At 43.7% G+C, this 27,465-nt stretch overlaps 1 protein-coding gene across 1 annotated transcript; it reads right to left on the bottom strand.

The window, feature by feature from the left end:
- Positions 1–882: 882 nt before the first annotated feature.
- Positions 883–27,465, bottom strand: ndrg2 (NDRG family member 2). Its single transcript, XM_019266620.2, has 16 exons — positions 27,098–27,465; positions 9,980–10,062; positions 7,350–7,391; positions 6,849–6,954; positions 6,639–6,759; positions 6,283–6,345; positions 5,518–5,578; positions 5,189–5,275; positions 4,897–4,953; positions 4,676–4,779; positions 4,547–4,585; positions 4,397–4,448; positions 4,198–4,245; positions 4,076–4,111; positions 3,782–3,833; positions 883–2,932 (listed from the first exon to the last, which is right to left on the bottom strand). Exons 2-16 carry the CDS (start codon positions 10,049–10,051, stop codon positions 2,769–2,771), a joined length of 1,104 nt encoding a protein of 367 aa, XP_019122165.1. The 5' UTR covers positions 10,052–10,062; positions 27,098–27,465; the 3' UTR covers positions 883–2,768.

The following is a 27,465-nucleotide window of genomic DNA, read 5'->3' as shown; positions in this document are numbered from 1 at the left end:
TTACAGTCTACACTTCAGTCCTCTGGACAACGACCCAAGAGTCTGAAACATAAAAAAAATCTTCTGATCAAGATTTGCATTATTAAATGCAACAGTTGTTAGAGGCTGGTTGTGAATTGCGCTACGTGATGGCCCAGAGGGGAAGTGACTTAAAACAGCTTACTGTTGTCATCATCACTACCATCATCATCATCTCCCAAGTACCTTTCTATTCAAAACTCAAATCCGAAGCCCTCCACTGACTTTCCCGTCACCGTCGTTTCTCCATCTCTGCTCTATCAAACAGGTTTGGGGAAGGAGCACTAGATAGCATGTTAAAGAAAACAGGCAACCTCCAACTGACTCATAAAAATGATACTTCTCATTAAAAGAAAATCGGGTGCATTGCTGCATCAGAAACACAAATGCGTGCACAAAGGTGGCACGCTTACAAATGCACATGCGCTCCAAGGATTTTGGATCGGGTTCCAAAAACAGGTCCTTTTACGAGTATGGGCAGTCCAATGGCTACACGTCACAGGGCAGTGGCAAGCTTTTTGTTGAAATCTTAACAATTTAGAAGGAATTTAGGTTCAGTGAGACACAACAGCATTTCTGATTTTTACAAAAACAATACCCCATATTTTGGGGCTCTTAGTTTTGGCAGTAACAATGCTTTTTGGCTGCAATTCCAAGTTCCGATACTGGCTGATCAAAACTTCAAAAAAAGGCTGATTTTTTTTTGTGCCTCTTTTGTCTTGCGCTGGAAAATAACTATTTTGGCAGTGAAGGGGCTGGTGCATTGTCATCGATAAGTCACAGGGAGGTTTCGTTGGTCTCAAAACTGATTTCTAAATGTTTACATTAGGACTCTGGCCCTGTCTTTGCTGCATTGTGCTTCCATACACTTACACATTTACTTCCACAGACACACGTATCATGCAATTCTGTTTTACCCGTTTGCTTGAAATCAAAGCCGCTTGTTGTTGCTAGAGACGAGCATGTGTTTGTATCTTAACCTCACATCGCACAGAAACTCAAGTATGTTAGCTGGGTTTGTTAAGAGGTATCCATGCATGGGCAAGGCTAAGAGCTTTACAACCCAGATGATAAACACAGTGATCCCTTCTGGCCGGGCCTAACACTTCAATGCAGTATCCAAACTAGCATGCTACCGAGTGATGTAATGCTCCCTGTTGAGTAGTACATGATTGTGGATATTAGGACACGCAGTGTGAGACCGGCAGCAATATTGGAAGCACTATTTAGTGTGTGACGAGTGTTAACGATAGGGTGCCAGCTAGCTTGCTAAAGCGCGCGAAACACCCTCAGTTTCACCAATGCTCACCTTCGGGCGTGGATTCACACAAGATCAGGCATTGCGGCAAGTCGCAGCAGGGTTGTCCAATGGTGGTGGGGGGATGAGGGGAGCGTAGGTGGTTTGCCCTTGGCGTGTCTATACGTGCTGAATTTAACCGCTGTGAGACAATCAAGGAAATATCAAGACCAGTGCTCACTCACTGTTAATGTTACTCTATGTCTTACAAATCAAATTAAACTTCTTCGTGTCGATATTTTGTGGCCTATAAGTCGAACCAAAGTTGGATCTAGATCAACCTCATTTTTTTGTTGACACCCGTTGTGTTACAACGGTGCAGAAATGGGACCACCCCCATTGAAATTAATGGTAAAACCTCAGTTTTTTTGCCGGAGCGCCTGATTCTGTGTGAATCCAGTCTCGAGGCCGTCGCATTCGCTAAAACAGAACAGCACGCAAACAACGCACACATTCAAATCCACACAACTCATTTGCAGAATATAAAAGAAAAAAATATTATCCAGTCACTATTCACATGGGCTGATACCAGGCATGCAACTTCCAAACAGTCCAGAAGAAGAAGAAGAAGAAAAATAAAAACTTCCTGCCCAAATGGGAGAACAGAACAGTCACTTATCGACGGGGCAAATGGAAGACATGAACAACCTGGCAACATCAAGGAGGAAGTAGTCACTATAACGGCTCTCATTGGCTGTTACCACGTGACGGGTCAACCAATCAGTAGCTTCAGCCCCTTTTCTTTGTTGAGGCAGGTTACAAATAAGAAAAATCTGATTAAAGAAATAAAATGAACACAATAAAAACTAGCTTAAAAAGTAGTAGACACACATCGTTATAAGTATCTCTGCTATAGTTTTTTTTTATCTATGTCATTTTAAACTCATTGAGTAATAAAGAGAAAAGTGTTACTGTTTTTTTTTTCTATTACATCATTATCATCATCATTAGCTTCATCATCATCATCAACAACATCATCATCAACAACACCGGTTTCAGAATTATTACTATTGGTTAACAGAGGTGTGTGGTCTCTAGAGGCCTCCTTATCTAAATTAAAGGGCTCTACCGGCTGATGAGGGCTCCAATAGAGGGAGGGAGAGAGGACATCACATCCCCCCCCCTTTTTTTTTTATTAATCTCTTCTCGCCTATACTTCATTGTGGAACAGCCCAATCCACTTTGATTTCAGATGGAAGGGGAATGTGAGGAGGACTGGACTTTGTATGTGGTGCAAAAATGTGTTTTCCTTTTCAATCTTCCTCTTTCTCCCTCCGTCTCCCTTCCTCTATTCCTATTCTGCTCTCATGGGGAATGATGAGGAGTTGTTTAGTGACAAATAAGTAACCCATTCGTCTCGTTTCTGCATTGCTTCATCTTTCCCTTCTTTTCTCGCTCTCACTTGCTCTCTCTCTCTCTCGCTCTCTCTCTCTCTGTCTATTTCTTTTTTCCTTCAACAAGACACCTCCATCGTTTGGGACGGGCTGGGTGGCATCTGGCCGCCCTGCGAGCCCTGGGACAGGGTGCGGGAGCGAGAGCGGGACCCGTCCATGGAGTAGGAGGAGGAGAGGGAGGTGGTGCGGGAGCGGGACAGGCGGGTCATGCAAGACGAAGCCACTGTGGAGAGACGGATAGAAAAGTTAGAAAAATCAATGGAGACATGGAGCTTCTTCTAATGGAAACGGTTGATCTGATTCATATGAATGGCAGGCACACGCTTGTTGTCGTGGTTTATGGCTCAAATAATTTTGAATAACGAGTCCCACAGTGTGTGGACGTCATCTTATCGTCCCTTTGAAACAAGTTTCCGTTGTCGTCTGTGCTGCTTGTAGCATTCCCCCATTTGCATCTCAGGTGGGAGGGACTAACCCCAAAACCCCACCGGGCACATCTCCATCACGCCACAGCCACAACGCTGTTTCGCTCCATGCGACTTCAAACCTCACCAGGAGTGTTTTTAAAAGCGCCAGACTTTATTTACTCATTCAGATTTGTTCATTTTCCTTCGTTTAGGTGCTTTTTAGGGTGCGTTTAGCACCAGCTGGACACAGTGCACACTATCTGCGCCCGGTGAAATTTGGACTCCAGCAAAAGGAGGCAAAATGTACAAGCGACGAATGAGTTGAGGGGTTAGTCTCTCAATACTTTCAGGCTTTCTGACCCCGTCTGTGACACTCGGCTCCAAGCTGTTCTTTAATAGCAGCTACTTATAATTTTGCTTTAACAGCTGGGCACTGTAGTGCAGCGACGTTGCTCGGTGACGTGTTTGTTTTTGGATAATGCTCAATGTACAGAAGGATTAGGCTAAACCAGGCTTCGGCTACACAGATAATACTCAATCAGCAGGATCAGTTCATTGTGGGATTTTAGAGTGTTGCCAAGAATGCATGGTTCAAAGTAATTACTGTAAGATCTCTGCATGCAATAAACCTCACGTTTCACTGTATATGAAAATGTATTACTTACTGTAGCCCATTCCCTGGATGAAGTACTTGAACGCCTCAGTCAGTTTAGCAGGCTGCAAACACAGAGACAGGAAATGATGTTTGACTACGTGAACTAGCCAAAAGGTAAAAGTTTCAACTTAAAGCACTCAGGATTTGTACATTAATATGGGCGAGCGACAGCACATGACCTCTGGTGAAGGCTCACCATGCGGTGGTTGATTTAAGGTATGTTTTAATTCAATGCTATTGGTTGTTGCAGCTTTAACCTCATGATTTAAGTGTTAGGAAAAAAGGGCTGTTGATTTGTCGTTACCTGGGTCAGCTGAGGGAGACCACCGGCGTCAGCCATCTGCAGGACGGAAAAGAAGTGTGTAAAAGAGTGCACGATGAGCAAGAACAGAGGAGGACTAATAAAGAAAGATGAGGGTTGGTCACCTTTAGGAATGAGGTTGTTGTTGGATCCATTTTGCTGTTGCACTCCACCTAGTGGTCACAGGAGAGACAACAGTAAAGCTCTGCCATCACAACAAGACACTAAGGGCAAACTATGGTGAACGGTGTCATTCGCACCGCTGTTCTTGCACTATGTACACGCAATTCACGGTAAGAGACATTTCAAACGGTCAAAACTCACAGCAGCGTCCTCGTACGGAGCCTGATCACCCACCACCAACATGACTGGACACCTGAGGTTGTCGGAAGTAGAGATACGAATGGTGACATTTAGAGATTTAATAGATTTATATATAGATAAATATAAATCTAATATTTAGGGGATATTTACTTGAAGGTGCTGTTGCGGTCAATGTTCAAGTCTCTGCGGCTGGAGGGAAATGAAAAGATGATGTCAGTCGTCGTTCGCTGTGAGGTATATCTGTGTGTTTTATGCAATGATGTGTGCGTCTGTGTTGACCTGTTGTAAGTCTTCCAGAAGAGCTCTATGTTGACCAGGTTAGAGGCTTTGGAGATGCGCTCTCTGTGAGACTGCACAAGATCTGTGTTCGATGACAGCTCCTCCTGCAAGAAAACCGACCCCAAAAAACACTCACAAAATGATGCATTTGATAGATCTTGAAAGACATTCTGCATGTGCTACTTAAAGAACACATTAATGGCATGTTGTTGTCGTCGTACCTGGCTGAAGAGGTGGGACAGGATCTGCTCTGTGAGGGAGGATGTCACAGAGCTGAGCTACAGAGGAGAGAAATCAAAAGGATTGTTCGTCAAGTTAATATAATAAGCGAAGGCTTAATCAATCCTACTCAGAGACACAGACCATCAGCACGGTCGCATAATTTCATATCCACGGCTAAACTCCAACTGATGAAGAACTCCCATTTGAGTTAAGTGGATTAAAAGACCACATCTCTGTGCACAAGACAACGCAGTCCTGACGTGGAAAGGAATGGAGATCAACAAAACGTACCTTCTGAGCAGCCCAGTCTATCCATCCTCGAGCGTTAGTGTCGATGTTGACGAGAACCAGACCTTCCACTGAGTCAGGGTTTGCAAGCTGAAGAGAGGAAGGAAGCAGCAGGGAGGCAGATGGTGAGTAGTCGGAGGTCGACGTTATAAACAGAAACTGAATAAGACTGCGGGAGAAAGTTTGTGCCGTCTGTCGAGGTCATGGACTGACTGATGCCCTTTCAACATCTCACATGTTTCAAAATGACTGCTGTAGTGTTACCACCATGCTGCACCGACGCTTGACCAGTGAAACAAAGTGTAGTGCTGAGAGCTACAGTCAAAACTCACCGCGAACTTGGAGAGGATGAACGCTCCGGCTCCAACACCGACTCCGATTACAGTACGGAAGCTGACGGAAGGACAGAGTTATTGTTCATGAATACACACACATTTGAAGGAAAATGATTTTCTCTGAGGCTCTGCGTATTTAAATATTACTGCTGATGGAAACCTTGGGTTTGATGGACGAGAAGGTTTGCTGGGTTCAAACTGTTTTTGTACTTTGTGCATTAAAACAAATTCTCAAAGGCTGAAAACCGGTGTCTTCTGTGTTCTGGCAGCAGCTGTTGTTGTTCATGGGAAATGTAGGATTTAGTGCCAGTGGACACACCAAGTTGTTGGACCTGAAATAACCCAACTGCATTGCTAAATAGAAATCTCCATGATCTTGCCAGTTCCTCGTGTTTTCCCTTCCCTTGCTGTTGCTGTTTTGTTCTTCTATAACCCTGGGTTGTGGCAACAGTGACCAAATCTAGTGCTCTTTTGCAAACCCTGATAACCCCTGTTCCTCAGGATCCCTGCCAGCCTTACTTGTCACGTCTAGCCATGCCTTGTTATCACTCCACCAGGCTTTCCTGCACTATTTACCCCTCTGACTTTGTCAAATTTGGACTTTTACTCAGTCTCTGGTTGTGTTTGCACTTTGGGTCCACTTTCTGGACTTAGACAACAAGAAGAATCAGTTAAAATTCATGCATGTGTACATCATGTACCACTACCCACAATGCGAGTATGCCAAATGAAATCCCGTCAAAATAAACACTGTTAACTCACTTGAAAAACTGCAGGACAGCTGGGATCATCTCTGCTACGGTGTCCATGGAGGGATACTGGTAACTGCAACAAAAACATGAAAAGATCCATTTTTCTAGTTTGCTTTCTGACCCCTAAAGTTGCCCCAAACCTTTTTGTGAGAACTCGAAATCACAGAAATAAGCACATAGCAGCTAACATTTTTATCCACAGGTATTTAACACAAGAATTTTCATTACCGCTCTGACAAGAGAGGCCGAGATGAGTATTTTTGGAAGAGATTAGGGTTTAAGCCTACTACAGATGATTGTTTCCATTTCTAAGAAAAAGAAAATAAAGCTACTGCAGGACAATGAGACACAAATATATTGTCGTACCCGGTGGGGTAGGCAGCGGCCCCTTCGTCCTGCCCCGGAGCGTCGATGTGAATCAGGGTGAAATTCTTGACAATCTCCTGCATCTCTTCGAACTTAAACAGAGGGGAGAAGCAGCTCTTACCTAACAGAGAGAAAGAGAGGAGTCAAACATGAAGAAGTGGAAGGTTAAGAAACAAAAACAGGCTCAAAGAGAGAGAGAGAGTTACTCACTGTCCAGACCCACGTCATGGAAGGTGAGGATCGCAGGCCTGCGGGTGGTTCGTGTGCCGTGGAGGGTCACATGCAGGACGCCATGTGGGGTCTCAATACTGTGCTCCTGGAGAGAGAAGAAGTTCCCGGAGTGAGCTTACAAGTCAAAATCTAAAACAGAGTTTAGACCTTAAAGACTCCTTCAGTCATAGTTACATTACTTTGTTTTTCTTGTTAGGTCAAAATGTGCAAATGTTAAACATTAACATTAACAAGCCATCAAATAAAAACTCTTTAAACCAAAGAAAATTTAAATTTATCCATTGATATCAAGTGGACAGACTTCGTTAGTATCGTCTGCTTAATGTAGGAACATGAATTCATAGGTAAAGGTACGAAGTTAGTGTTTACACGGTTTCATTTTACATAGTTGGAAACATTATTTGTAATTTACGTGACTTCTTAAAGAATGTTTTCTGTTCTGGTCTCCTTGTAGTCTACACAGGATCTGACAGGTCTTACCTGTCCTTGGTCCAGGAGTATCCTGGCAGCCAGTTCAGCATCCTGTGAGAAAAGAAGGAGTGAGGTCTCGTTAGAATGAGGTGTTCAGGTCGTTGTTTTAATGCCGCTGGATGCAACGTCACTTTTATCTTTTTGTTTCTTCATCAAAAAGGGGATGTAACTAATCGTGTCATTTATAAAACCCATTGAAATCCCACGAATCAGGTCACACATCTCTTGACCAGTTCACCACAACGTATTCCCCAAATATTTTCAGCCTGAAGGCGTTTACAGTTTACAGTCAAAAACCTAAAGACAGTCCAGTTACTGTAATTAATGTAATATGAGGAAAAGCAGTGATTTCTCACATTTGTGAACCTGAAACCATCAAATGTTGAAAAACTCAAACAGATCATTAGAATGTGACATAGGTTCCCCTTTTTTTGTCTTTTAATTGTGTAAATGAAAAACTCAAAGTATATATATGTGAGAGAAAATCCTCAGCTTTTTGTTCAGTCCCAGTCCTTTCACGTTAATAGAGGCCTCGCTTCTTAATTAACACCTCCACGGGTAAGATGGGCGGCACTACGCTGGCGATAAACCAGCAGAGATCCTCTTCAGGGGAGCAGGTGGTTACTGTTGCCGAGGATTATACGGAGGAAGTCTGTCAGTGGGAGGTTTTAAGTGGGATATTCATTCGCAACCTTGGATCCATTCACCCCCGCTAATGAATTGCTAGCATCAGGAGCTCTTAGGAAATTATCCCTCTGGGAAGTTGAAGTGGAGATGGGCGTCGACACGTTCATGGAGGTTTGCAGAGACAGAACCTGACCGGATTATGAAGACAGAGAGTTTAGCAGGCGTTCAGAGGCAGAGGATGTTTAAACTCAACGTGGGTAGAGGGCGGATGTATCACAGCGAACGACATGAACCTCCCAATTTTTATTTCATTTCCTCTCTGGAGGAGAAGACGCCTTCACTCCCTGTTGGTTGTAGCAGATGGCAGCATCTGCTACAACAGGCGACAGTAATGATTATGAATGTTACAGATTCATTCATCAAGCTCTTGTTCTCCTCTTTGCCCACTCTGTATTAATGTACATGAGAAAAATAGAGGCTTTAAAAGACATTTTAAAGTTTGTTGTTTTCTCATTTTAACTCCCGGTAAGAGACTGCTTGGCTCTAGTTATTGAAATAAAGATATATTTTAAAGAATAAAGCTGCAGTATTCTATATATTTCTGATTCTCAACAAGTCCCTATGAGACTCGACAGTCTACAGTACAGTACATCATGCCATATTTTCAATTTCACTGCATTTTCAGTTGCAGGTTACATTTATTTTACTTTAAACAAATACATTTAAACAGTATATACCTGCATTTGTTATATGCTCCTGTAAAAAAACTAGAATTTATTTTGACCTCACCAACATTCATCCCTGAAAGACGCTTTCCTGTAATAAACATATTTTGCTCTATTTAAAATGGTGGCGAGGGGATGTCTGGCGGGAAATAGAAGGTCAGCGTTATATATCACACAGACGCGGTGAACGTCGTCTGAAAGCTGTGAATCCGAAGATGAATTTGAGATGCAGCTCAGCGCCGTGTGAAAACATTGTCTGCCTATAAATACATAATAAACATGTTTTATTTAGGCGCCTCATCAAATATTGACCGTTCCTGAACGTATGAGGGGTCTTTTCCATCACGTTAAGATGAGCGAGGCAGAAAACCACTGAAGAATTCATGCTGTGATTTTGTATGAAAACGTTTGATTTTTAGTGATTTCTGTAAGAACTGCACTTTCCGTCGATTCGATGGCGAGCGCCTCGGTTCTTGTCATTTAATTTCCAGAAATGTGCTCTATAACAAGGCTGCTCTGTGATAGGATGGAACACAATTCTTCCTCATTTTGATGTTAGGTGTGAGTTGCTGGATGATTATTAGTATTATATTACTGAAAAGAAGCATCTAATCTAATCTAAACAAGTTCCTCCCTTCTGTTCTGTGAATGTATCATTCTTGTTAACAGACTGCTGCTTCTGTGCTGCTGTTTATGTTTTCAGTGCTGCAGTTCCTTGTCTGTCCTCTAGGTGTCAGCAGTGAGAAACAAACAGCTCTGCAGCTCTGCGGCTGCACGGCAACATCAGCCCAGCAGAGGCTGGATCTGGAGCCGCTCTCCATCCCTCAGGCTTTGACGTCAAGCCTGGCAGATCCGAGGAGGAGCTGCAGCTGTGCACTGATACACACACACACACACACACACACACACACACACACACACAGTCCTGCACACATGTGTTTCAGACACGTTGTCACGTATAGGCTTTGCTCAGACTCGCATTCATGCACATACGCAAAGCAAAGATACAAATGTTAACACACACACACACACACACACACACATGCACAAACCCATTGTTTTTTTCCGTCTCCTGGGACACACAATGATGGACACACACACACACACACAGCCATTTATCTCTGGTTTCAGATTATCCTCGTTACACAATGACAACCATGCAATTAACATACTCATGTGTCCTCGTGTTGGACGCTTGGATTAGATTAATGTCAGCCTATGTGTGTGTATAATTATTTACAATAGTGTGTGTGTGTGTGTGTGTGTGTGTGTGTGTGGCGCTCTGACCTTGGTGTCAGCCTGACCCGTGAGTAAAGGCTTCTCCTCCGTGATGGCGATCTCCTGCATTTCTGTTGTCATGGCGTCGCCTCCTGCACAGGTAAAAAAAAAAAGAGAGACCAGAGACGATGACGATTGGCTGCATCTTATTTTTACTGTCACCCTTTTACACACAGACACACTTTACACTGTGGGTGCCAAACACACACAAACACACACACAGTGATTAAATACTGTATGTTTTCCCCTGGGAGCTCGCTCGAGCTGTGGGACATTATGAAAGTTAATTAGTAATTAGTGCCAGCAGAGATGAGCAGGAATGGATTGAGGGAAAAGGAAAGAGCTCAGAGGAGCAGATGAGAAGACGGACACACTCACACTGAAAACAAGTCAACACTAAACGTAAGAGAGGCGAGTCACTACAGGTGAAACAGGACAGAGAGTGACAACCGCCCGAGGCGAGGACCGACTGTGACACAGCAGCAGGATGAAGTGACGGAGGAGAGGGAAACAGGACTTATCTGAGGAAAGTTAGTCGAGCGTGGCGTTTTACGACCTCGGTGTGTGTGTGTTACTGTGAGAACGAGAGCAGCGGGGAGTTAAATGCTGCGCCCGAGGGCGTCGTGAAGGTACTTCGTTTAATTCTGCCACACTGATGTCTTCACAAGTCCTGGAGACTCGACGGTTAGGACTGCAGGATTAATGATTGCTGCAACTTCACGTCAAATGTATCATTTATTTCTGTGCCTGAAGTTATACAAAACACAAACAGTCGGGAAGAATTCAGCCAAAGTAAAAGCCGAGCTCACTGTACGATGGATATATCAACTAAATGGAGGCGAAAGTACCAAAAACTGCAGTTCCTCAAACGTCCATGAACTTTGTCTTTGCTGGTATTTATAGTTTTGTTTCCAGAATCTAAGAAGTGAATACTAAGTGTTGTTATTGTGCCTGATCTGACAGTTAAAGGTGAAACATCTTGTTTTCTGTGTGTGTGTGTGTGTCCCTGCACATCTCATGCCCTCATAAACCGATGACTGTGTTCTATCTGCAGATTTGGCGTCACGGGATTACATCAGAGGGAAGCGAGGCGAGTTGTGTGTGCACTCATCAGAAACAGAACTGCTGCCTCGGGGGGGCTGCAGCCTCCATCAGGAAATGATTAGTCACCAAAGCAACCCCCACCAACTCTCACATACTCGCACAAAACCTCATTGGTCATCCATCTCTCTCACATCCTATCTCCATCTTCTTCTCCACCTTTATTTCCCTTCAAACACATCTTGCAGGCTCTTCAGGGTTAAGCTTTCAGAGGAACTTGTCGTGTATCTTGGACTTTTCCCACCGGCGCAGTGTGAGCTCGAACAAAAACAACAAAACTTCAAGATTAATCGTCTAATGGAGGAAATCCTGCAGCCAGATTACACCCGAAATTTAATCAAGAGATCTTTGGGCGAACAGACATCTGGCTAAATCCATTTTACTCCTGCAACTAAGTGTTTCATTATCAATGAGTCCGCTGAACGGAGCCTGGCTTGGAGTTCAGGCAGGCATGGAAGTCCTTTCTTTGTCACGTTGCATGGACCGGTGATGTAATGCGTGTCCACTTGTTCAGTTGTATGTGATTGGTTCTTTAAAGATCACGTGTTCATGGTTACGAAATGCCGTAAATCAATCAATTCAACAAATAACTGTCTAAAATATCCTAAAATATCAAACTCTCTCTAAACTCTATTAGTTAATTAGCTGGTAGTCGATCGACAGACTTTGATTTGAAAGTTCGGTGGTTCTGTCTTCTCGAGCGTCAACATTTTCTGCTTCTTAAAGACTTTTGTGCCTTAAGTTGGACAAAATCATAGACAGGAATATGAACGTTGTATCCGTGAGTCTCGGTGTGGCGGCTTTGGTCGCTTGTCATCTTGGCAGTTCTGCTTCTGCCGCCTCCAATGCCGAATCACGCCTGGGTGAAGCTGTGTGTTTTCATGTGTTATACACAATGACTTGTTCTGTAGCCATCCTCAAGTGGCCGTACAAGGAACTGCGGTTTTTGGCATTTCTGCATTGGCTTCACTTCACTTTGGACAAAACAAACAACTTGAAAATGAACTGAGCTCGACTTTGGTGGCTCCACTGAAGTCAATACGTCGCCAGCATCCAGCACATTGACACATGCCCCAATGAAAAAGCACCAACGCACGCTCAGACACTTGGCTTTGGAAAAGGTTGAGAAACTTTCGAGATATTTTACAATCACTAGAGATAAGTTTGGAGTTTGGAAACTCTTGGCTGGCCGTATTATCACCAGAAAACACCACCAGGGCACAAAACTGGCAGCTAAGCTCCGGAGGACTGATAGGACTTCATCGTGCTGGGCAGCTGCTTGCTGACAAGCAGCCTTAAACCTGACCATACCGGCTGACGGTCAGTGTCTCTCCCTGATACTGTAGACCGCTGGGCCACAGCCACTCCCCCACTATTTTTATAAGTGGTGTACCGACTTGACAGCAGAGTCAATCTGTTTACATGCCCCTGTGTGTATATTAATAGCTTTCTGGTATTACTCCGTGTGGATGTTTGAGAAAGTTCTGCCCGCAACAGGATCTCTAATAACACATGATCCGCACAATGAGATTCTGGCTGTAAGTGATGATTCACTGTCAGTTCATGTGTCTTTCTTCCAGTTAACCAATTCATTGTTTAGTCTTTTCCCAGACTGGAAGAATAGTTTTGTCTATAAGACTTCCAACTTACTTTAATGTATTGTAATAAAACAATGAGGATTTGCCAGTTCTGCTGAATCATCATTCGTCTTTCGGCTCAGTTTTTGGTCCACACCAACTCCTGAGCGAAATATCTCTAATTTATTCAGTATTGAAGATAAACTTAGACTGAATATTGATGAAATATGAAGTGGTCGATGATATGTGAGCTGCCAAACCCTGCAGATATATTTAATCTGCTCCCTCTCTCCCTCACTTCAGCCTCTCTTTGTCATTTTCAAAATCGGCCTAACTCGCTGCATTACGCTTTCTTCATCTCTTGCCTCTGTCTGAGTCGATGTGGTTTAGGTTGTGTAATAACTGTTGAAGTGCACAGGAGGCGGCGTCTGTCACCAGCAGAGAGAGGACGCGGGGAAGAGGACACACATTTGCATGAAGAGGAAGAAAGAAAAGGAAACAGGAAAGCAGAGAAGACGGCGTGTTCGCCTCGCCTCGCCTCTGTTTGCACATTTCAGCTGTCACACAACAGTTGTTCGGTTCATCTGTTGCACCGAGCAGGTTCCACGTCTCACGTATCAGGACAATTGCCCCGGCTAAATTGATCTGATGCAGATTCACAAAGCACAGCGACGTTTCAGCCGTCCACCGTTCGCACACCATCCCAACATGTCACAATCTGTTTTCGTCAATCTTTCCCGTCATCCCATCCCCCCGTTTCTTTTTTTTTCCCTCCCCTCATCCTCCCTCCCTCCCTCCTGTCACACTGACTCCATCCCTTCATCCTTTGATGCGACACAATGTCACCATACAGTAACTCTGGATTCCGGCTGCCAACCGACCGCCTGATGTGAGCTACGGGAAACCTTGAGCTGCAGGCCTGGTGATGTTTTTGGGGCTTCTGGATGATGACGGTCCAATGTTTGACTCCAACAGAATAATAATGCCACATTTCATCATTCAAGAACCAACTTAATTAAGGGTTTATAGACTGTAACTAACAGCTTTTTAAGTGCTTACTTATGAATCGTTTTTAGATCAGCAACAGACCATTGACGAGCAAACGACTAAAGCTCTCGACTTCAAAATGGAAGTATTACAACCTTCAAACTACAGTCAAAGGTTTGTTCTTTAAGGTGACTATGTATCATTGAAAACATGTTTAGCTTTGCTTTAAAAAAAGATTTGGCTGTAGTCGGTAAATGCAAACCCACCAACGGGTAAAAAACCCTGAAATACATGAGTCATGAGTCAGTGTTTCGGAACAGACCCAACCTAAAAGTTAACAAAACCATAAAGATTCTCATTTTCACGTGATTACACACCAATACAAACATAGTTATGGATATTACATTACATTTTACCCAAGGCTTCCTGTATCTGTGCCCTGCAGATGAGCTCATTCTGTAGCTTCAAGCCTCGACTGATACGAGATACAAATCTGATACATCGTAGCTGCAGTCGACACTCCCTGTAGATACCAGTCTGCCACCCGTATGCCAAGAATAGCAAAGATATCAATCACTGGTGGTTTGAACTTTGTTTAAAATGTTTAATTCCCGTATAACATCAGGATATTGCAATATAAGATGGTGTATATATTATGACTGTAGATACCGCTAACCCCTAGAGTCAAGCTTCACAGCTTCAGAGATCTTCTTTCTGTCAGCACATTCCATCATCTCACTTCCCCCGCTGTGTTTGAAATGTAAACGCACCAGAATACACGTTATCGGACGGCGACGTCTGCCGAGGAATCGAGGCCGAGAACCGCCTGAACAAACCGACTGAAGGCAGGTGGGCGGTAACCGAAGACGCTGTACTCTGTGTTTTGCTAAGAGAAAACCTCAGCAGGGATGGAGTAAGCCGACAGCAGGGTGTTCAGAATCTTTCATTGTGCCAGCGGGCAGCAGCAATGTCTGAGATATCAGACCTACAATCACAGAGAGACATTTGTTTTCTACTCTTACAGACAACTTCAAGTTGCATCTGTACGTTTCTTTAAATCAAGCACAGAGCTGATATAACAGGAAAACTTCCTCTTTATTTGAATCTCTCTCTCACAGCTCTGCTCTCTTCTCCATCTCCCTTCATCCATCCATCTTTTGTCACGCTGCTGACTTTTCATTCCCGTCTCTCTCTCTCTCGATTTCAGCTTGTCATCGCTCCACGTTCTCGCTCTCACTGCAGCTCTTTGTCTCATTTCTGCCATCCTCTTTCTGTCTCTCTTCCCTGTCGTTCTTTTTCCTCCCAACAGCAAGTGCAAAGGGAAAAAAAATGGGCAAACAGTTCTGCTGGCAGACTCCTTTCTCTCTCTCTCTCTCTCTCTCTCTCTCTCTTTCTCTGTCTTTGCAGCTCTGAAACAAAGAGGCGCGCCCAGACACTCAGATACACACAAAGCCAGACATATAAACAGTGTGCTGAAGTAGGGCACTGAGCATTAAGGTCACCTACATCGTGAATGTAGGCTGAAGGCTGAAATGCTGAAAGGTTAAACCGGTGGCATTCAGGTGACAAATGGCGTGGCTGCTTCTATATGTGGGTTGTTTGGGGGCTCAGTGGGCCACGGTGAGTCATGCAGATGTGGCTTACAGCATGACTCAAGATTGTCGTTCATTAGGTCCAGTGGTATTTAATCAAAATCAAAGAAAATTCTCAACAAATTTCGCCTATACTCAAAGAAAACTGGTTCTCTGGCGCAGTTTGAGTTCTCTAGAGACCCTATTTACCTTGGAGAACCCCTTTTTTTTGCTGTGCTTTTGGGAAATGAATGAAAAAAAGTCACAATTGTACCATCTTTGGTGCTTAGAAGAGAAAAAAAGTCACAATTGTACCATCTTTGGTGCTTAGAAGAACCTTTTCACGTGTGTTCAATGATCTTTTATGCACCTTCAATACCATTTACACTAAATTCTGGGAAGACTTGATTGGAAAAAAGGTTCCTCTATGGCATCACCATAAAGAACCACTTTAGGTTCCAAGTTAAACCTTTACTTTTCAGCTATTTCAAGATGATACTTGAGTTTTTAAAACCCTCTTTTATTCATTTAAACCTGCAATACATCTCATTTTAGCTCCATTTTTGGTCTCCACCACCTCCTAACAAATGTATTTGTCTCTTTATCCGTGTTCACCAGCTAGTCACAAACTTTGTCTGCCTGCTGTTTGGTAGTGTACATCTGGTTTATATGACACAAGTAGTGAGACAATACTAAGAATCTGAGTAAATGCGCCAAATTTCGATATTTTAAAGCTTTTGAAACTCTTTGTGTTGTAGTCAAGACTGAGACCAACTCATGACCAAGAGCAGATTCTATGAAGACATGAGCAAGACTTTGTGGAAGTCAAGACCAAAACCAGACAGTATATACCCTACTGTACATACCGTACAGCTAACATGGAGTTAATAATCGCCAAATATCTTTCGAAGAGACATGACTGCAGGCGTCATAATCATTGGATTGCAGAACTCTCAGACTGCGGTGTGTGTTTGTAGTTTAGGAAGTCAAATTTGTAGTACTGACATCTCCCACACAGCCACAGATTCTTCTCTTCTTGGAGAGAGTGTGAAGGCGGGTGGTGACATGACAAATGTAGAATTAGAAGTGACTTAGTTTATGGGCTGCCTTTGAAAAAGGACGTTTTACATCCAGTCACAGTAATGATGGTAACAAACCAGACAATGCACATTCAGTTTATTGATACCCCTGCAGTTGTGGTCTCTCATCTGGTTTTGAAATATAATCCAGAGTCTTCTTTGTCTGAAACTGAGACGTGATTGATTCCAAGATGAAACCAACACCCTCAGAAGGTGGCCTTGAGACCAAAACCCATTTTGAATACTACCACACTGTTCCCTCTGGCTCTGAAATGTTTCATTAAAGTAGAAGACCGTGAAGAAAGGCAATCTTGAGGGAAAAACACATAAAAGTCGAGTGGGTAAAAGGTAGCAGGTAGTTTTTTGTGCATGTCCAAGCAAACGTCACTGGAGATTTACAGTTGTCACTTGACAATCATGAAAGGTGGAGACATGCAATCGCTTCAGACAGAATTTATCACGCAGTAGAGACCCAGGTGTCGAAGACGTAAACACACTCGGGACCGAATCTGTTTTCAGTCCTGAAGCAAATCGTGTTGGTCTGCAGTACTTCACTGCTGTCACACCTGGGTACCCGACTGTCAGTTTTATATGCACCCTGCCTGAGGCGTCTGCGTTCAGACTGTCTGCTGAGGCCTTTTCTTTTTACACTTCACACTGGGCAACATGGATCACGTGGAAATGCTTTTCACTGCATGCTCCCTTCCATGACGGACTGTTGCACTTTAGTCATAAAGGGAATTCTCCTGACCCGAAGTATCAAGTAGCACGTTTGCCTTCAGTATTTGACTTAATGCCCAAAATCAGACAGAGCAACAGTATCACGGCAAAGATGAGGATCGACCAACACCGATGGAACTGAGAAGGGTCTGATTTGTAGCACTTTCGCTTTTGATCATGACCTTTTTGCCTTTATGGTGCAACATTAAATGACAAGAAATGTCACTTCTGAGATCGAGTTCCTGGGGCTCAGTTATTCCCAGGACTGCAGAACACCCAAACCCACCTGAAACACTAGTTTCTTACAAAGTTTAGGCGTAAAGAGTCATAATTCAAGAGCAATTTTGACAGTTAGTTTAGCTTAGCATAGGAAGTAGGGCTTAACTATTAGCCTGGCTCCATCTAAAAGCTCCCTCTTCAACACGTAACAAATACCAAAGTGTAGAAACAATGAGTTTCATTGGAGGACTATTTCTTGTCCGGGTGCAGTGACTTTCTAGACGCTTGACATTGCTGTAAGGTTTTAAACTGAAATTTCTTTGTACAGCAAAGTAGCAAGAAAAGAGTTCAATGAACCGACCAGCACCCATGAAGCTCAACAATCAGATATATCAGACAGAAAACGAGCAAACAAACATAAATGGGTGATCGTGGGCATGAACAGTACACACAGTAGAAAGTCCTTCTATTCCAGTCAACTCCAACTTGCACGTTTGCAGGGACAATGACAGCTCAACTCTTTCGTTTATGGATCTGTAATATCTGCATGTACCCTGTTTTATACGTAAAAAAAACTTTTTCTGTATGTATGCCAAAGCTTATATCCTGCAGTATTATATTATTATTGTTCTAGATCCATGGGCTTTTATTTGATTCCATGCTTCAGTTCTTATTCAGTTGTTCCGCTGCGATAACCTAATTTCCACATGGAGATCAATGAGCATCCATCTCAACGTGCTCAAGCGTTTGGTGGCAAATTCAATTTGTGGTTTAAAAACAAATCTCATTACATCTCTAAGGAAGTAGAACATCAACAACTGCGACTGACCTGCAGTCAGTTTGAGGTATGAAGTTTTCTTTTTTTCGGGGGACTGTTGCTAGGTCCTTTCTGGACAAAACAAAGTCCAAGGGCAGAAAAAGAGAGAGGAAAAATTAGCAACAAATGTCCAGAGAGAAAGGAGGCCTAACAGGAGCCACCATGGAGACCCAGAAAAGGGGCCAAAGCTCCCCCCTCATCACCTCTCTGAGCCAAAGCCTTTGCTCTTCAAATCTCCCGTGCCGCTTCCCACGGCGTTGGACGGGCATACATGGATCATCTTGGCTCTCCGAAACACGCACACACCAATGAAAGAGCAGCTTAGAAAAGCCTGTTTTGCAGATCGCTTTGGCCTCTTGTCTCCTCGTACCCTCAGTCGTCCATCACTCAGCTCATTGCTCTCCTTTTCATTTAGCGGGCCAGCTATTATTCCCTCCGTCATGATATCACCTCCACTCAGACATCCGAGTCCCTCTGTCTGTTTTTGAAAGTTGAGAGCACTCGGAAGACAAAACGGTAATCGCTAAGAGAGCAGATGATCCATTGCATCTTCAGAAAGATCGTTACGAACGTACAAGTGTATTAGAACGTCAGTTTTCATCATGATTATTGATTAGTGGATCGAAAGAAGATGAATTATCGAGTGTTTTCTTTACGAATTCATCATTTAAGTCATTTATTTTCATTTTGGTTTCGCCACTATCCTTTAGGACCTATTGAATCTAATGGAAGGAGTAAACGTGAGCGATTCTTTCGCTTTCTCTCTTCGGACTCCTTTTTCACAAGCCGCACATCTTCTGAACATTCTGACACTAAAATGAGGTTTTTCGGGCCAATTCTTCTGAACATTCTGACACTAAAATGAGGTTTTTCGGGCCAATCATCTAACAAATCTGAATCGGCTACATTGTGTCACCCATTGTGAAACATTTCAACTCACGCAATCCGTACTCGCACCCACTGAGGAAACAGGAAGTGTACAAACTTTGCAGAGATTGCAAATGAATCTTCTGCAATAGGAAATCTTGATTAAAACTTATCAGAGAAAAGCAGACGGCTTAAATGTCCATCAACCATTGCAGAGGCCTGAAGCTTGTTTCTTAATATTTTTGAACGTTAAAAGATGATTGCAGGGATCAAACTTCAACATTCAGGAACAGGGTTCAGTTCTTACATAATTTAATGGCGACCATGCGAGGCACAGAAGAACAAATAGTCCGGATGATCACGAATGAGCATGTGTTCTCTCGGCTTATCTATGAAATTCAAATTCTCTCTTCTTCTCACAGTGTTCTAGTCTGTTTGCTCAGTAGCTGTATCAGAGTGAAGCATGAAGTGAAGCCAGAAATCAGCCTGACTAATTAGTTAAATGTACAAAAGACAGAGATTCAAATCTGTCCAGGTCAGATCAGTTTATTCAGCTACATAAAAAAAGGGTTGAATCGATTATTTCGATTCAGGCCGACAGACAAACGCCTGATCACAGACAGAGACTCATGCGACCGTGCACACACACACACTAAATTGACCTTCAAGCTAGGGTAAATTTATACGTTGGAGCCATTGGCTGAGAGCTGATAGAGATAAATGACTCGGCGATGGAGAGCCGATAGCTGCTGCAGCTTTTCTGAAAGCAACAACTCCCAAAACACGCAGTTTTCATAATGTAGCATACAGATGATGGAGTGCTATTCACATTTACTTTCAGGTCTGCTAAAGAAGGGGTTCATTCAAGTGTTCACTTGACTTCTATGGATAAAATTTGTCATTTTGTTTGATGCTTTATCAATTAAATGTCAAAAAAATGTTAAAGAGTTTCAGTCCAAAATCCAATACATGGCCAAAAGTATGTGGACAGCCAAACATTGATATATCATCTCATCCCATATGCTGCTATAGCAACCCCTGATCTTCCTGAGGAATCTTTCCACCTGACTAAAGAGATTTGCAGCCATTCAGCCACAAGACCAGCAAAGCGATGTCTACAACTAATGTCTGGTGATAACGCCTGACTCACAGTCGTCGTTGGATAAGTCTGTCAAGTTATTATCAAGCAGCAAACTCTGTGTGAAGTGTAGCCAACACGACTAAATTATATCATGCAGACAAATTAAAGATGTATAAATAAACACGATTAGACGTCTGGAGCTTAAACAGTGTCTGACTGTGGAGCTTAGAGCAGAAGCGACGTGGGGTGAGCGATCGGGAGCTTTTATTACGGCGAGCACCAAATTGCTTTGATTACTTTATTCACTCAACAGTTGATTGACGGCTCGAAAATCATCGAGACCAAATGAGTGAATGTAAATCTTCCAGCGTGTTATTAAAAGGCTAATTACTTTGGATGACTCATCGTTTGTCTCTAAAATGCCATCAGGAGGTTCAGTGTGTAACGTTTAGGCATAACTATGTTTTCATTTTTGTAAATTAAACTGGATATACAACCTTAGAATGAACCATGTTTCTACAGCAGTCCACAGTTCTCCAATGAAATGACCTGTAACTTCCCTTTAGAACGACTAAAACATCATTTGCCCTGAAACCTGAGAGAAATCACTGTCACTGTCTTATCATTGGACGACATTATAGTTAAGGTTTGGTCAGGGTTGGGAAAAGTCATAGTTTGGATTAAAATAGGTTTTTGGGGTTGGAGACACATTGTGGTTTGGCTTGAAATGTTCCTTTTTGTTCTCATGGTTATAATAATAACACCTGTGGTCAGATAATCACTGCGGTCATGGTGAAAGAAACCCACGTTGACTCCCATGATAAAACCCGATGTTTCCTTGTCCCATCTATCAATGTAACAGCTTTATTTGTGGTGTTTATTCCACATTTTTCATCGCTCCAGTGTAGCTACATCCTCCTTACCTTACACTAGTACTTCTTCTGCTCTACATCTTTCTCCCTACAGCTCACTTTGTCATAAAAATTAGGTTTTCGGGTCTGCAGCTCTCGTTTTCCTGTTGTTACATATTTGTTCTTTACACTCGTTCTCAGTGGACTTCCATCACGGCAGTGTTGCTAGGAGACCCGTGACACGACCGCGGACCATCTCCTCTGTATAAATACACTTCACATGGACATTGTGCGTGCCCGGCGGGGGGGCTAACGTTGCCCCTGCGAACACGTTGTTTATTTTCTGCCCCGCTCAGCTCTTCCTCCGCCTGTGGATCTATTGACAAACACTCCTGATTATGTAACCGCGCTGTGGAATGCTCACTCGGTGAACCAAACACACACATTGTGAACCGTCGCCTCTGACAACACCGGGCTGAACGCAGGTTTGGAACATTTTGCGATGCACATATCAGTTTTTTAAGTCAGCGTGTACACTCGACTCCACAGAGAAATATGAATGGAGTTTGGGTCGAGCGTTTGTCTATAAATAGGGTGTTGTGAAGGGCTGTTTGGACTCGTGGGAACAGACAGGGCATTGTGCTGCCTGGCCTATCTGTATCTGGCCTCTAGCCATTAGGCAAAGGACTGAGCAGCACACAAACACACACACTTCAACACACACTGGCCTAGATGCTTGCATATGAAGACTGTTGTAATCCTATACACCTACACAGTATAACATTCATACACGCCGATCCAGATGCTGAGGCTGTTCTGCTCTAAAACACCTACACAGAACATAAAAAATAAAAAAATCCATATTACACATCCACACAGATACGCACTAGACGCTGCCGCCGGCCAAGAGGCCGACGGTAACGGATAAAATACACACAAAGATGTTACTCACATGGTCAGAATTTATTCAGACCAGACTGATCTCAGACACCTACGCAGCGAGCATCGGTCCACGTTGTCGTACGGACGTTACTCGCGTTGCAAAGAGACCTTTAGAAATAGCAGGAGTCATGTCACAATGACAAAGGCGATGTTTGGACATGGATTCTTTCAAAGTGTCCTGGGTTTTCAAACTATTTATTTCTAAGCATCACTATGATTTATTTGCCATCTTCCGGAGTGTAAATTTATGAAACAAAACGGTGTAAAATCCTCTCCAACACATCAGCCGCGAGATGCAGGTCTGAGTGGGAACGTTGGTTCACGTCCAAACCGTTTCATTTCATCAAGCCGTGAGCACAAATTTCACTGTTTGTTTGTGTATTTACGCCGGCCAGGCTTCAACACACTGAGCCCAAGCTACTGTCAACAGAAGAATCGACGTTTCTGTTGGTGCCAACAGGGAGAAATGCAACATTAGACAATGTTAGTTACAGTAGATGCACTCGGATACAACTGGAGCGTGTAAATTCAGAAGGAGGGAGATTTTTCTTCCCATACTGTATTACAGTATACACAAAACATCTTCAATCCATTTTTATATCTCAAGATTTGGCTGTTTGTAACAAATAATATTGAATTTTGAATAAGATGTCAATCACGGTTCAAGGTGATGTCTCAAAATCGTCCTTGTTATTCAGTGTGCTATCATATATGACAAAGAAAAGCCTCAAAAAGACACATGAGAAAAGATATATTCCATAACTATCACTATACTGGCTGGTTGCTCTTTTGCAGAACTCATTTATAAGAGCTGATCACGATACCATTATTTCTGCTTGGACAGATGGCATGCAGTTATAAAAGATTCCTGCACGGCTGCTTTAAGATTTAAAAGCTGCAATCGCAGATTTTTTTGGCCACTAGGGGGCACTGCAGCAAACTGCAAATCACAGCAGTGTTAAAAGTTGTGATGGTGAACGTGTTAACTACTGGATTTACACATCCGGCACACCTGTAGCAACAGTAGCATCCATTTGGAGTTGAGGATTTGGTAATGTTCCTTTAAGCTCTTTAGCTTCCCTGTGTTCCCCAGCTGGCTGCTAACTTTGTCCATCTACTGTTGAATGCTGGACAGGATGCCAGAAACAAGGTTTATTTTAGTTAAAAAGACAAACATCTAAAAGATGCCAAAGCACCCTGCTGAGCTGAGGGAAACTGCTGATACCTGACCCTTCCTAAGGCCCGCCCAATAACACTTGACCAAGCAGCAGAACTTTCTCCTTTCCTGCAATTTCCTGTTTCCTCACAGTCCAAAGACTGGTGGTTAATTGATTACTCTAAATTGCCTGTGGGTATCCCAACGTCAGCTGGGAATTGCTCCAGCTCTCCACAACCCTGATAAGAATAAGTGGTTATGGAAAAAAACAATGCTAACCTAAGAAGCGATTTTGAAGTTGATTGAGGTTCTGACCAGGGTTAGCGTGACTGGGGCAATCCGCCTCAGCAATGAGCAACAGATTTTACATTACACCTGGTCGTTCTTCATTAGCTCAGCTTTAACAATCAATGTTCCAATAGAAAACTAATTAAACAGCCCTCGTCGAGCTCATCTGCTATAAAAGAACAGCGACACTCAAACTGAGCAGTAAACAAAACCCTCACTCTGAAGAAGCAATTACACCCACGGACATGAACATCAGCTCCATAACACCATCAGCAATGAAACACCATAACAAAGTCCACTTACCACGACAATACTTCACATTTAATCAGCGGCTTGGCGTCAAAGCACCACCGCCGCAGAGATGCAGCCCTCGTGTCATAACACTGATTGGTCGGTATACACCCAACAGCTGGCGAGCACTTAGGAAGGAGATCATTTCAGCATCGCCACCGCTTCAACAAAAGGACAAAGACTATTTCTGAAGGGTTGAGATGACAACGGCATTTGATTCCCTGATATTCTGGGACCTGATTCCACCTCTGAAGCAATCCTTAGGGGTCCAATTATAGCCAGTTACTGGCCTAGCACCATGCAGTGTACGCTTATAAAACATGTAGAATATCTGGTTAATGGTTACTTCATTTTAAATCAATAATCATTAAGTAAACAGGTGTCAGAAGTGTGTCTACTTCTGACATTGAAGGTCAGAAATAAACCATGATTTGAACTTTAAAACCTCGCCGCTATGCAACCGTGTAACAGGTGCATATCGTCTTTCCCTGCGGTCAACACTGATGTATTAGCAAACACTGGGGGAGTAAATGTTAATATTGGTAGAGTCAACAGGCAAGGTGACAGTCTGAATACGCTCGAGTAAGTTTCCCACCACACACCGAGAGCCAAAGGAAATGCATTTGTGCTTCGGTAAATTGACCAACTCTGCAATTTCAATGAACTTCTGCTGTAGGTTCTTGTAGTTTTAATCACCTTTAATCAGTTGTCATTAATCCGAATCACAGATATAAATAAATGTGTTGGGTACCCTGTGGACCTTTTTAAGTTGCCTGGATAGCAAAAGGTCCAACTGGAAATCCAAATGAACACAGATGACGTCCAATGATGTGTCAGCTAGTCTGTAATGGGGTCATGCTGGTCAACAGCCGCCATAGAAACAAGGTCAATGGTGCAGAGTCAATGAAATGTGGATTCTTTGGGTTAAAAAGGTCCAGGAAAAAAGGTTCTGTAAGAACCAAGCTTCAGCTATGAATTCATCATTTAGCGCATGTTTCTGTTCATCATCGGAGGAAGTGAGCGGCTCCCATCCGCCACAGTTTAACGATGTCAACAAGTTGATCTCCTTGGACGATTATCTGGCACGGGCACAAACACTCGGTGGATGTAGCGGCGGAGCAAAAGGCAACGGTTCCAGCTGAAGAGTTTATTTTTAGGCCCTGACAAATGTCCATGACACAAGCGCAGATAAACGACACAAATCACCGCCGTGCAACCTCGACAGGCCCCGGCTCTTTCAAAGGAACAGTGGCCTCGCTACAACCTGGGTGTGCTGGAAGACAAACAGAGCTGACAACCTTCGGCGGTCCAACAGCTGCTGAAGAGATTGTCTGGGCCAAAAAGCAATGCTTGGAACTGCCATAGAATGCATTTCTATTGGGTTGATGGAAAGAAATCTGGTTAACTCGGTTACTTCAGAGGAATATCACAGATTGAAATCATAATTTCTCGCAGTATGGGAGCCTAATGCCTCACCCTTCATCTATTGCTATATATACGAGGTCTATATGAAGAACAGGCTTCGGTGGTGAGTCATGCAGGATTAGTTTTGCAGCTCGACATCTTTGGAACTGAATCAAAATTGAAATTAAAGAAATGCACAGCAGAACAAGTCGTTCTTGTGACCTCTGTAAACACACTGTGATTTGTAATTTGTGAAGCTGGAGCCGGTCGTGTACACAAAGCTTTCGCCAACTCTGGTCTAACGGATTCTTGCTCGCACGCTCTTTCCTTTTTCTCTTCGTAGCTTCCTCGGTCAACGTCCTCTTCTGTCTGATGTTCAAAGAGGCCGCAAAGTCCAGTTACATCGCCTGAATGCACAGCTTAGGTTCTGGCACGACACCAGTCTGTAAACCTCTTCTTCTTCCTCCCAGTGGTCCAAAACACCGGTGCTACAAACACTAACACTTCCCCTGGTGCTCTAAACTCGCGGACCGGGTAGACCCGGCTAACAAACTGAGCTAGAAGCTACAGTTTACTTCACTGTGAAGTCAAACGTGATTTAAAATGAGGATGTTGACAATGGTGAGCAAATCCTTGCATTTTAAGAGCTGTAAAAATCAGTTGTTTCATAATTCTGCCCATAAAGGCTCCAGCTCCTGTTCTGGCACGACACTGGCTGCAGTATTCCCTTGCCCCCTGGGCCTGAAACACTAACAAACAGTGAAATAGTTGGTGGTGTGTGACTTAAAGCAATAAGGTGATCTAACATCTGTTGGTTTAAAAAGGTAGAAAAGTTGCACAGTGCTGCTTTAAGTGAAACGTAACGTTTGAAAGTCAAAGACTTCATTTACACGGTGACATTTGGAGGCTGTGGCCGGTCCCGGCTGGTTCACGGCTGGCCGACATCTATTCTTACTCGCACACACAGATATCTGACAGAGTTCTATCGGTTCTATCAGCTGACGTCTCCAAAACAACAGAGGTGAGTGGGATTCTGCCTGAGATGTTTCGGACTCTTTGTGCACCACAGATTAAAATCCACTCTGGACAGTTGGACCTGGGGCAGAAGCAGATCAGACCAGGAGCACGTGCACGGCTTGAAGATCTACAACAACAACACGTGTGGACACTCATTCATCTGGAACACACAGAGTGATGGACAAAGGGAAGCTGGGAACACCACACCCACAACACAACAACAACAACAGAGTGTGTGTGTGTGTGTGTGTCTACAGTATGTCTCAACACTGTCTAGAATATTTCAGCCTGTGTGTGTGTGCGCGTGCATGCGCGTGCATGTGTGTTATCATCAGGAGGGGGCTCCACTTCACTCGAGTCCCCCCAAAATGCGGCATGACTCACGGAGTGTGCGCGTAAAAACATGCCCGTGGAGAGTGTGTGTGTGTGTGTGTGTCCTTGGGCTGGCACGACACCCTTAAAGCACACACACACACACACACACACACACACACACACACACACACGTGTTTGTTGTTGTCCCTGCCGCGCACGGGAGCCCGTGAAACGCACGCGCAGCTGGACACACCTCCGTTTGACATTGACACACATTAGATCCGCGTCTGGCGCGCGGAGAGCCACCACGAGCTCCCTCCCTCCCCCCTTCAATCTCACCCCCCTCTCTCTTCAAAACAACATTGAAACCAGCAGCGTTACAGAAAGTCTGGAAGCATCAAACGCTGCGAGGAGCAGAGAGGAGGAGACATGATGGAGGAGGAGGAGGAGGAGGAGGAGGAGATCAGGGTTCATGCATGATTCAAGTTCACGCGACGTGGGGAGGTCAATGCTGTCTATATTCTGTCAGATTATTATGATGATGATGAGAGGGAGGTGAGGACAGAGGGGGAGGAGGGAGGAGGAGGAGGGAGGACGAACAAAGAGCCGCTGGCTGCGGCCACATGTGCGCGTCAATAACGCAGACTCATAATAAATCATAATAAATCATGAAATCAGCTGTTTGCGCAGATCGCACGTGCTGAAATGTTGAAATGTGCAGAGCGCGCGCACATTTCGGAAACTGTTCGGACTTTTTTTCTGCAGAAACATTCAGACAGAAACATTCAGACAGAAACATTCAGACAGAAACATTCAGACAGAGAAACGAAGCGGAGCAGCTCACCTTCAGATCAGCGGCTGGAAACACAGAAAGCTTTTTAAAAACCTCTCCTCTTCTCTTCTCTTCTCTTCCCGCTCTCCTGTTATTTCACTTCTTCTTTTCTTTCCCCTCCTCCACCTCCTTTATTCTCCGCTCTGCCTCCTTCTTGTGTTTTTCTTTCTGTCCAGCAGGAGGACAAATCCAGCACGGAGCGTCAATCAAAAAGAAAGAAAAAAAGAAAAAGAAAGAAAAGATGGAGCGATGTGTTCAGGGGAGGTGGGAAGTTTCCAGACAGTGAACCCGCTCTGAGATGTGAGGCTGGTCCGGTATCAGTCAGTGTTTGGGTCAGCTCGACATGAGACGCAGAGCGCGTGTCTCAGAATAAAAACACT

The sequence above is a fragment of the Larimichthys crocea genome, chromosome XIV, assembly GCF_000972845.2.
Source record: "Larimichthys crocea isolate SSNF chromosome XIV, L_crocea_2.0, whole genome shotgun sequence".
Lineage (NCBI taxonomy): Eukaryota > Metazoa > Chordata > Actinopteri > Sciaenidae > Larimichthys > Larimichthys crocea.
Note: the sequence above shows the minus strand (reverse complement) of the source record. Positions and strands in the feature narration are given on the sequence as shown.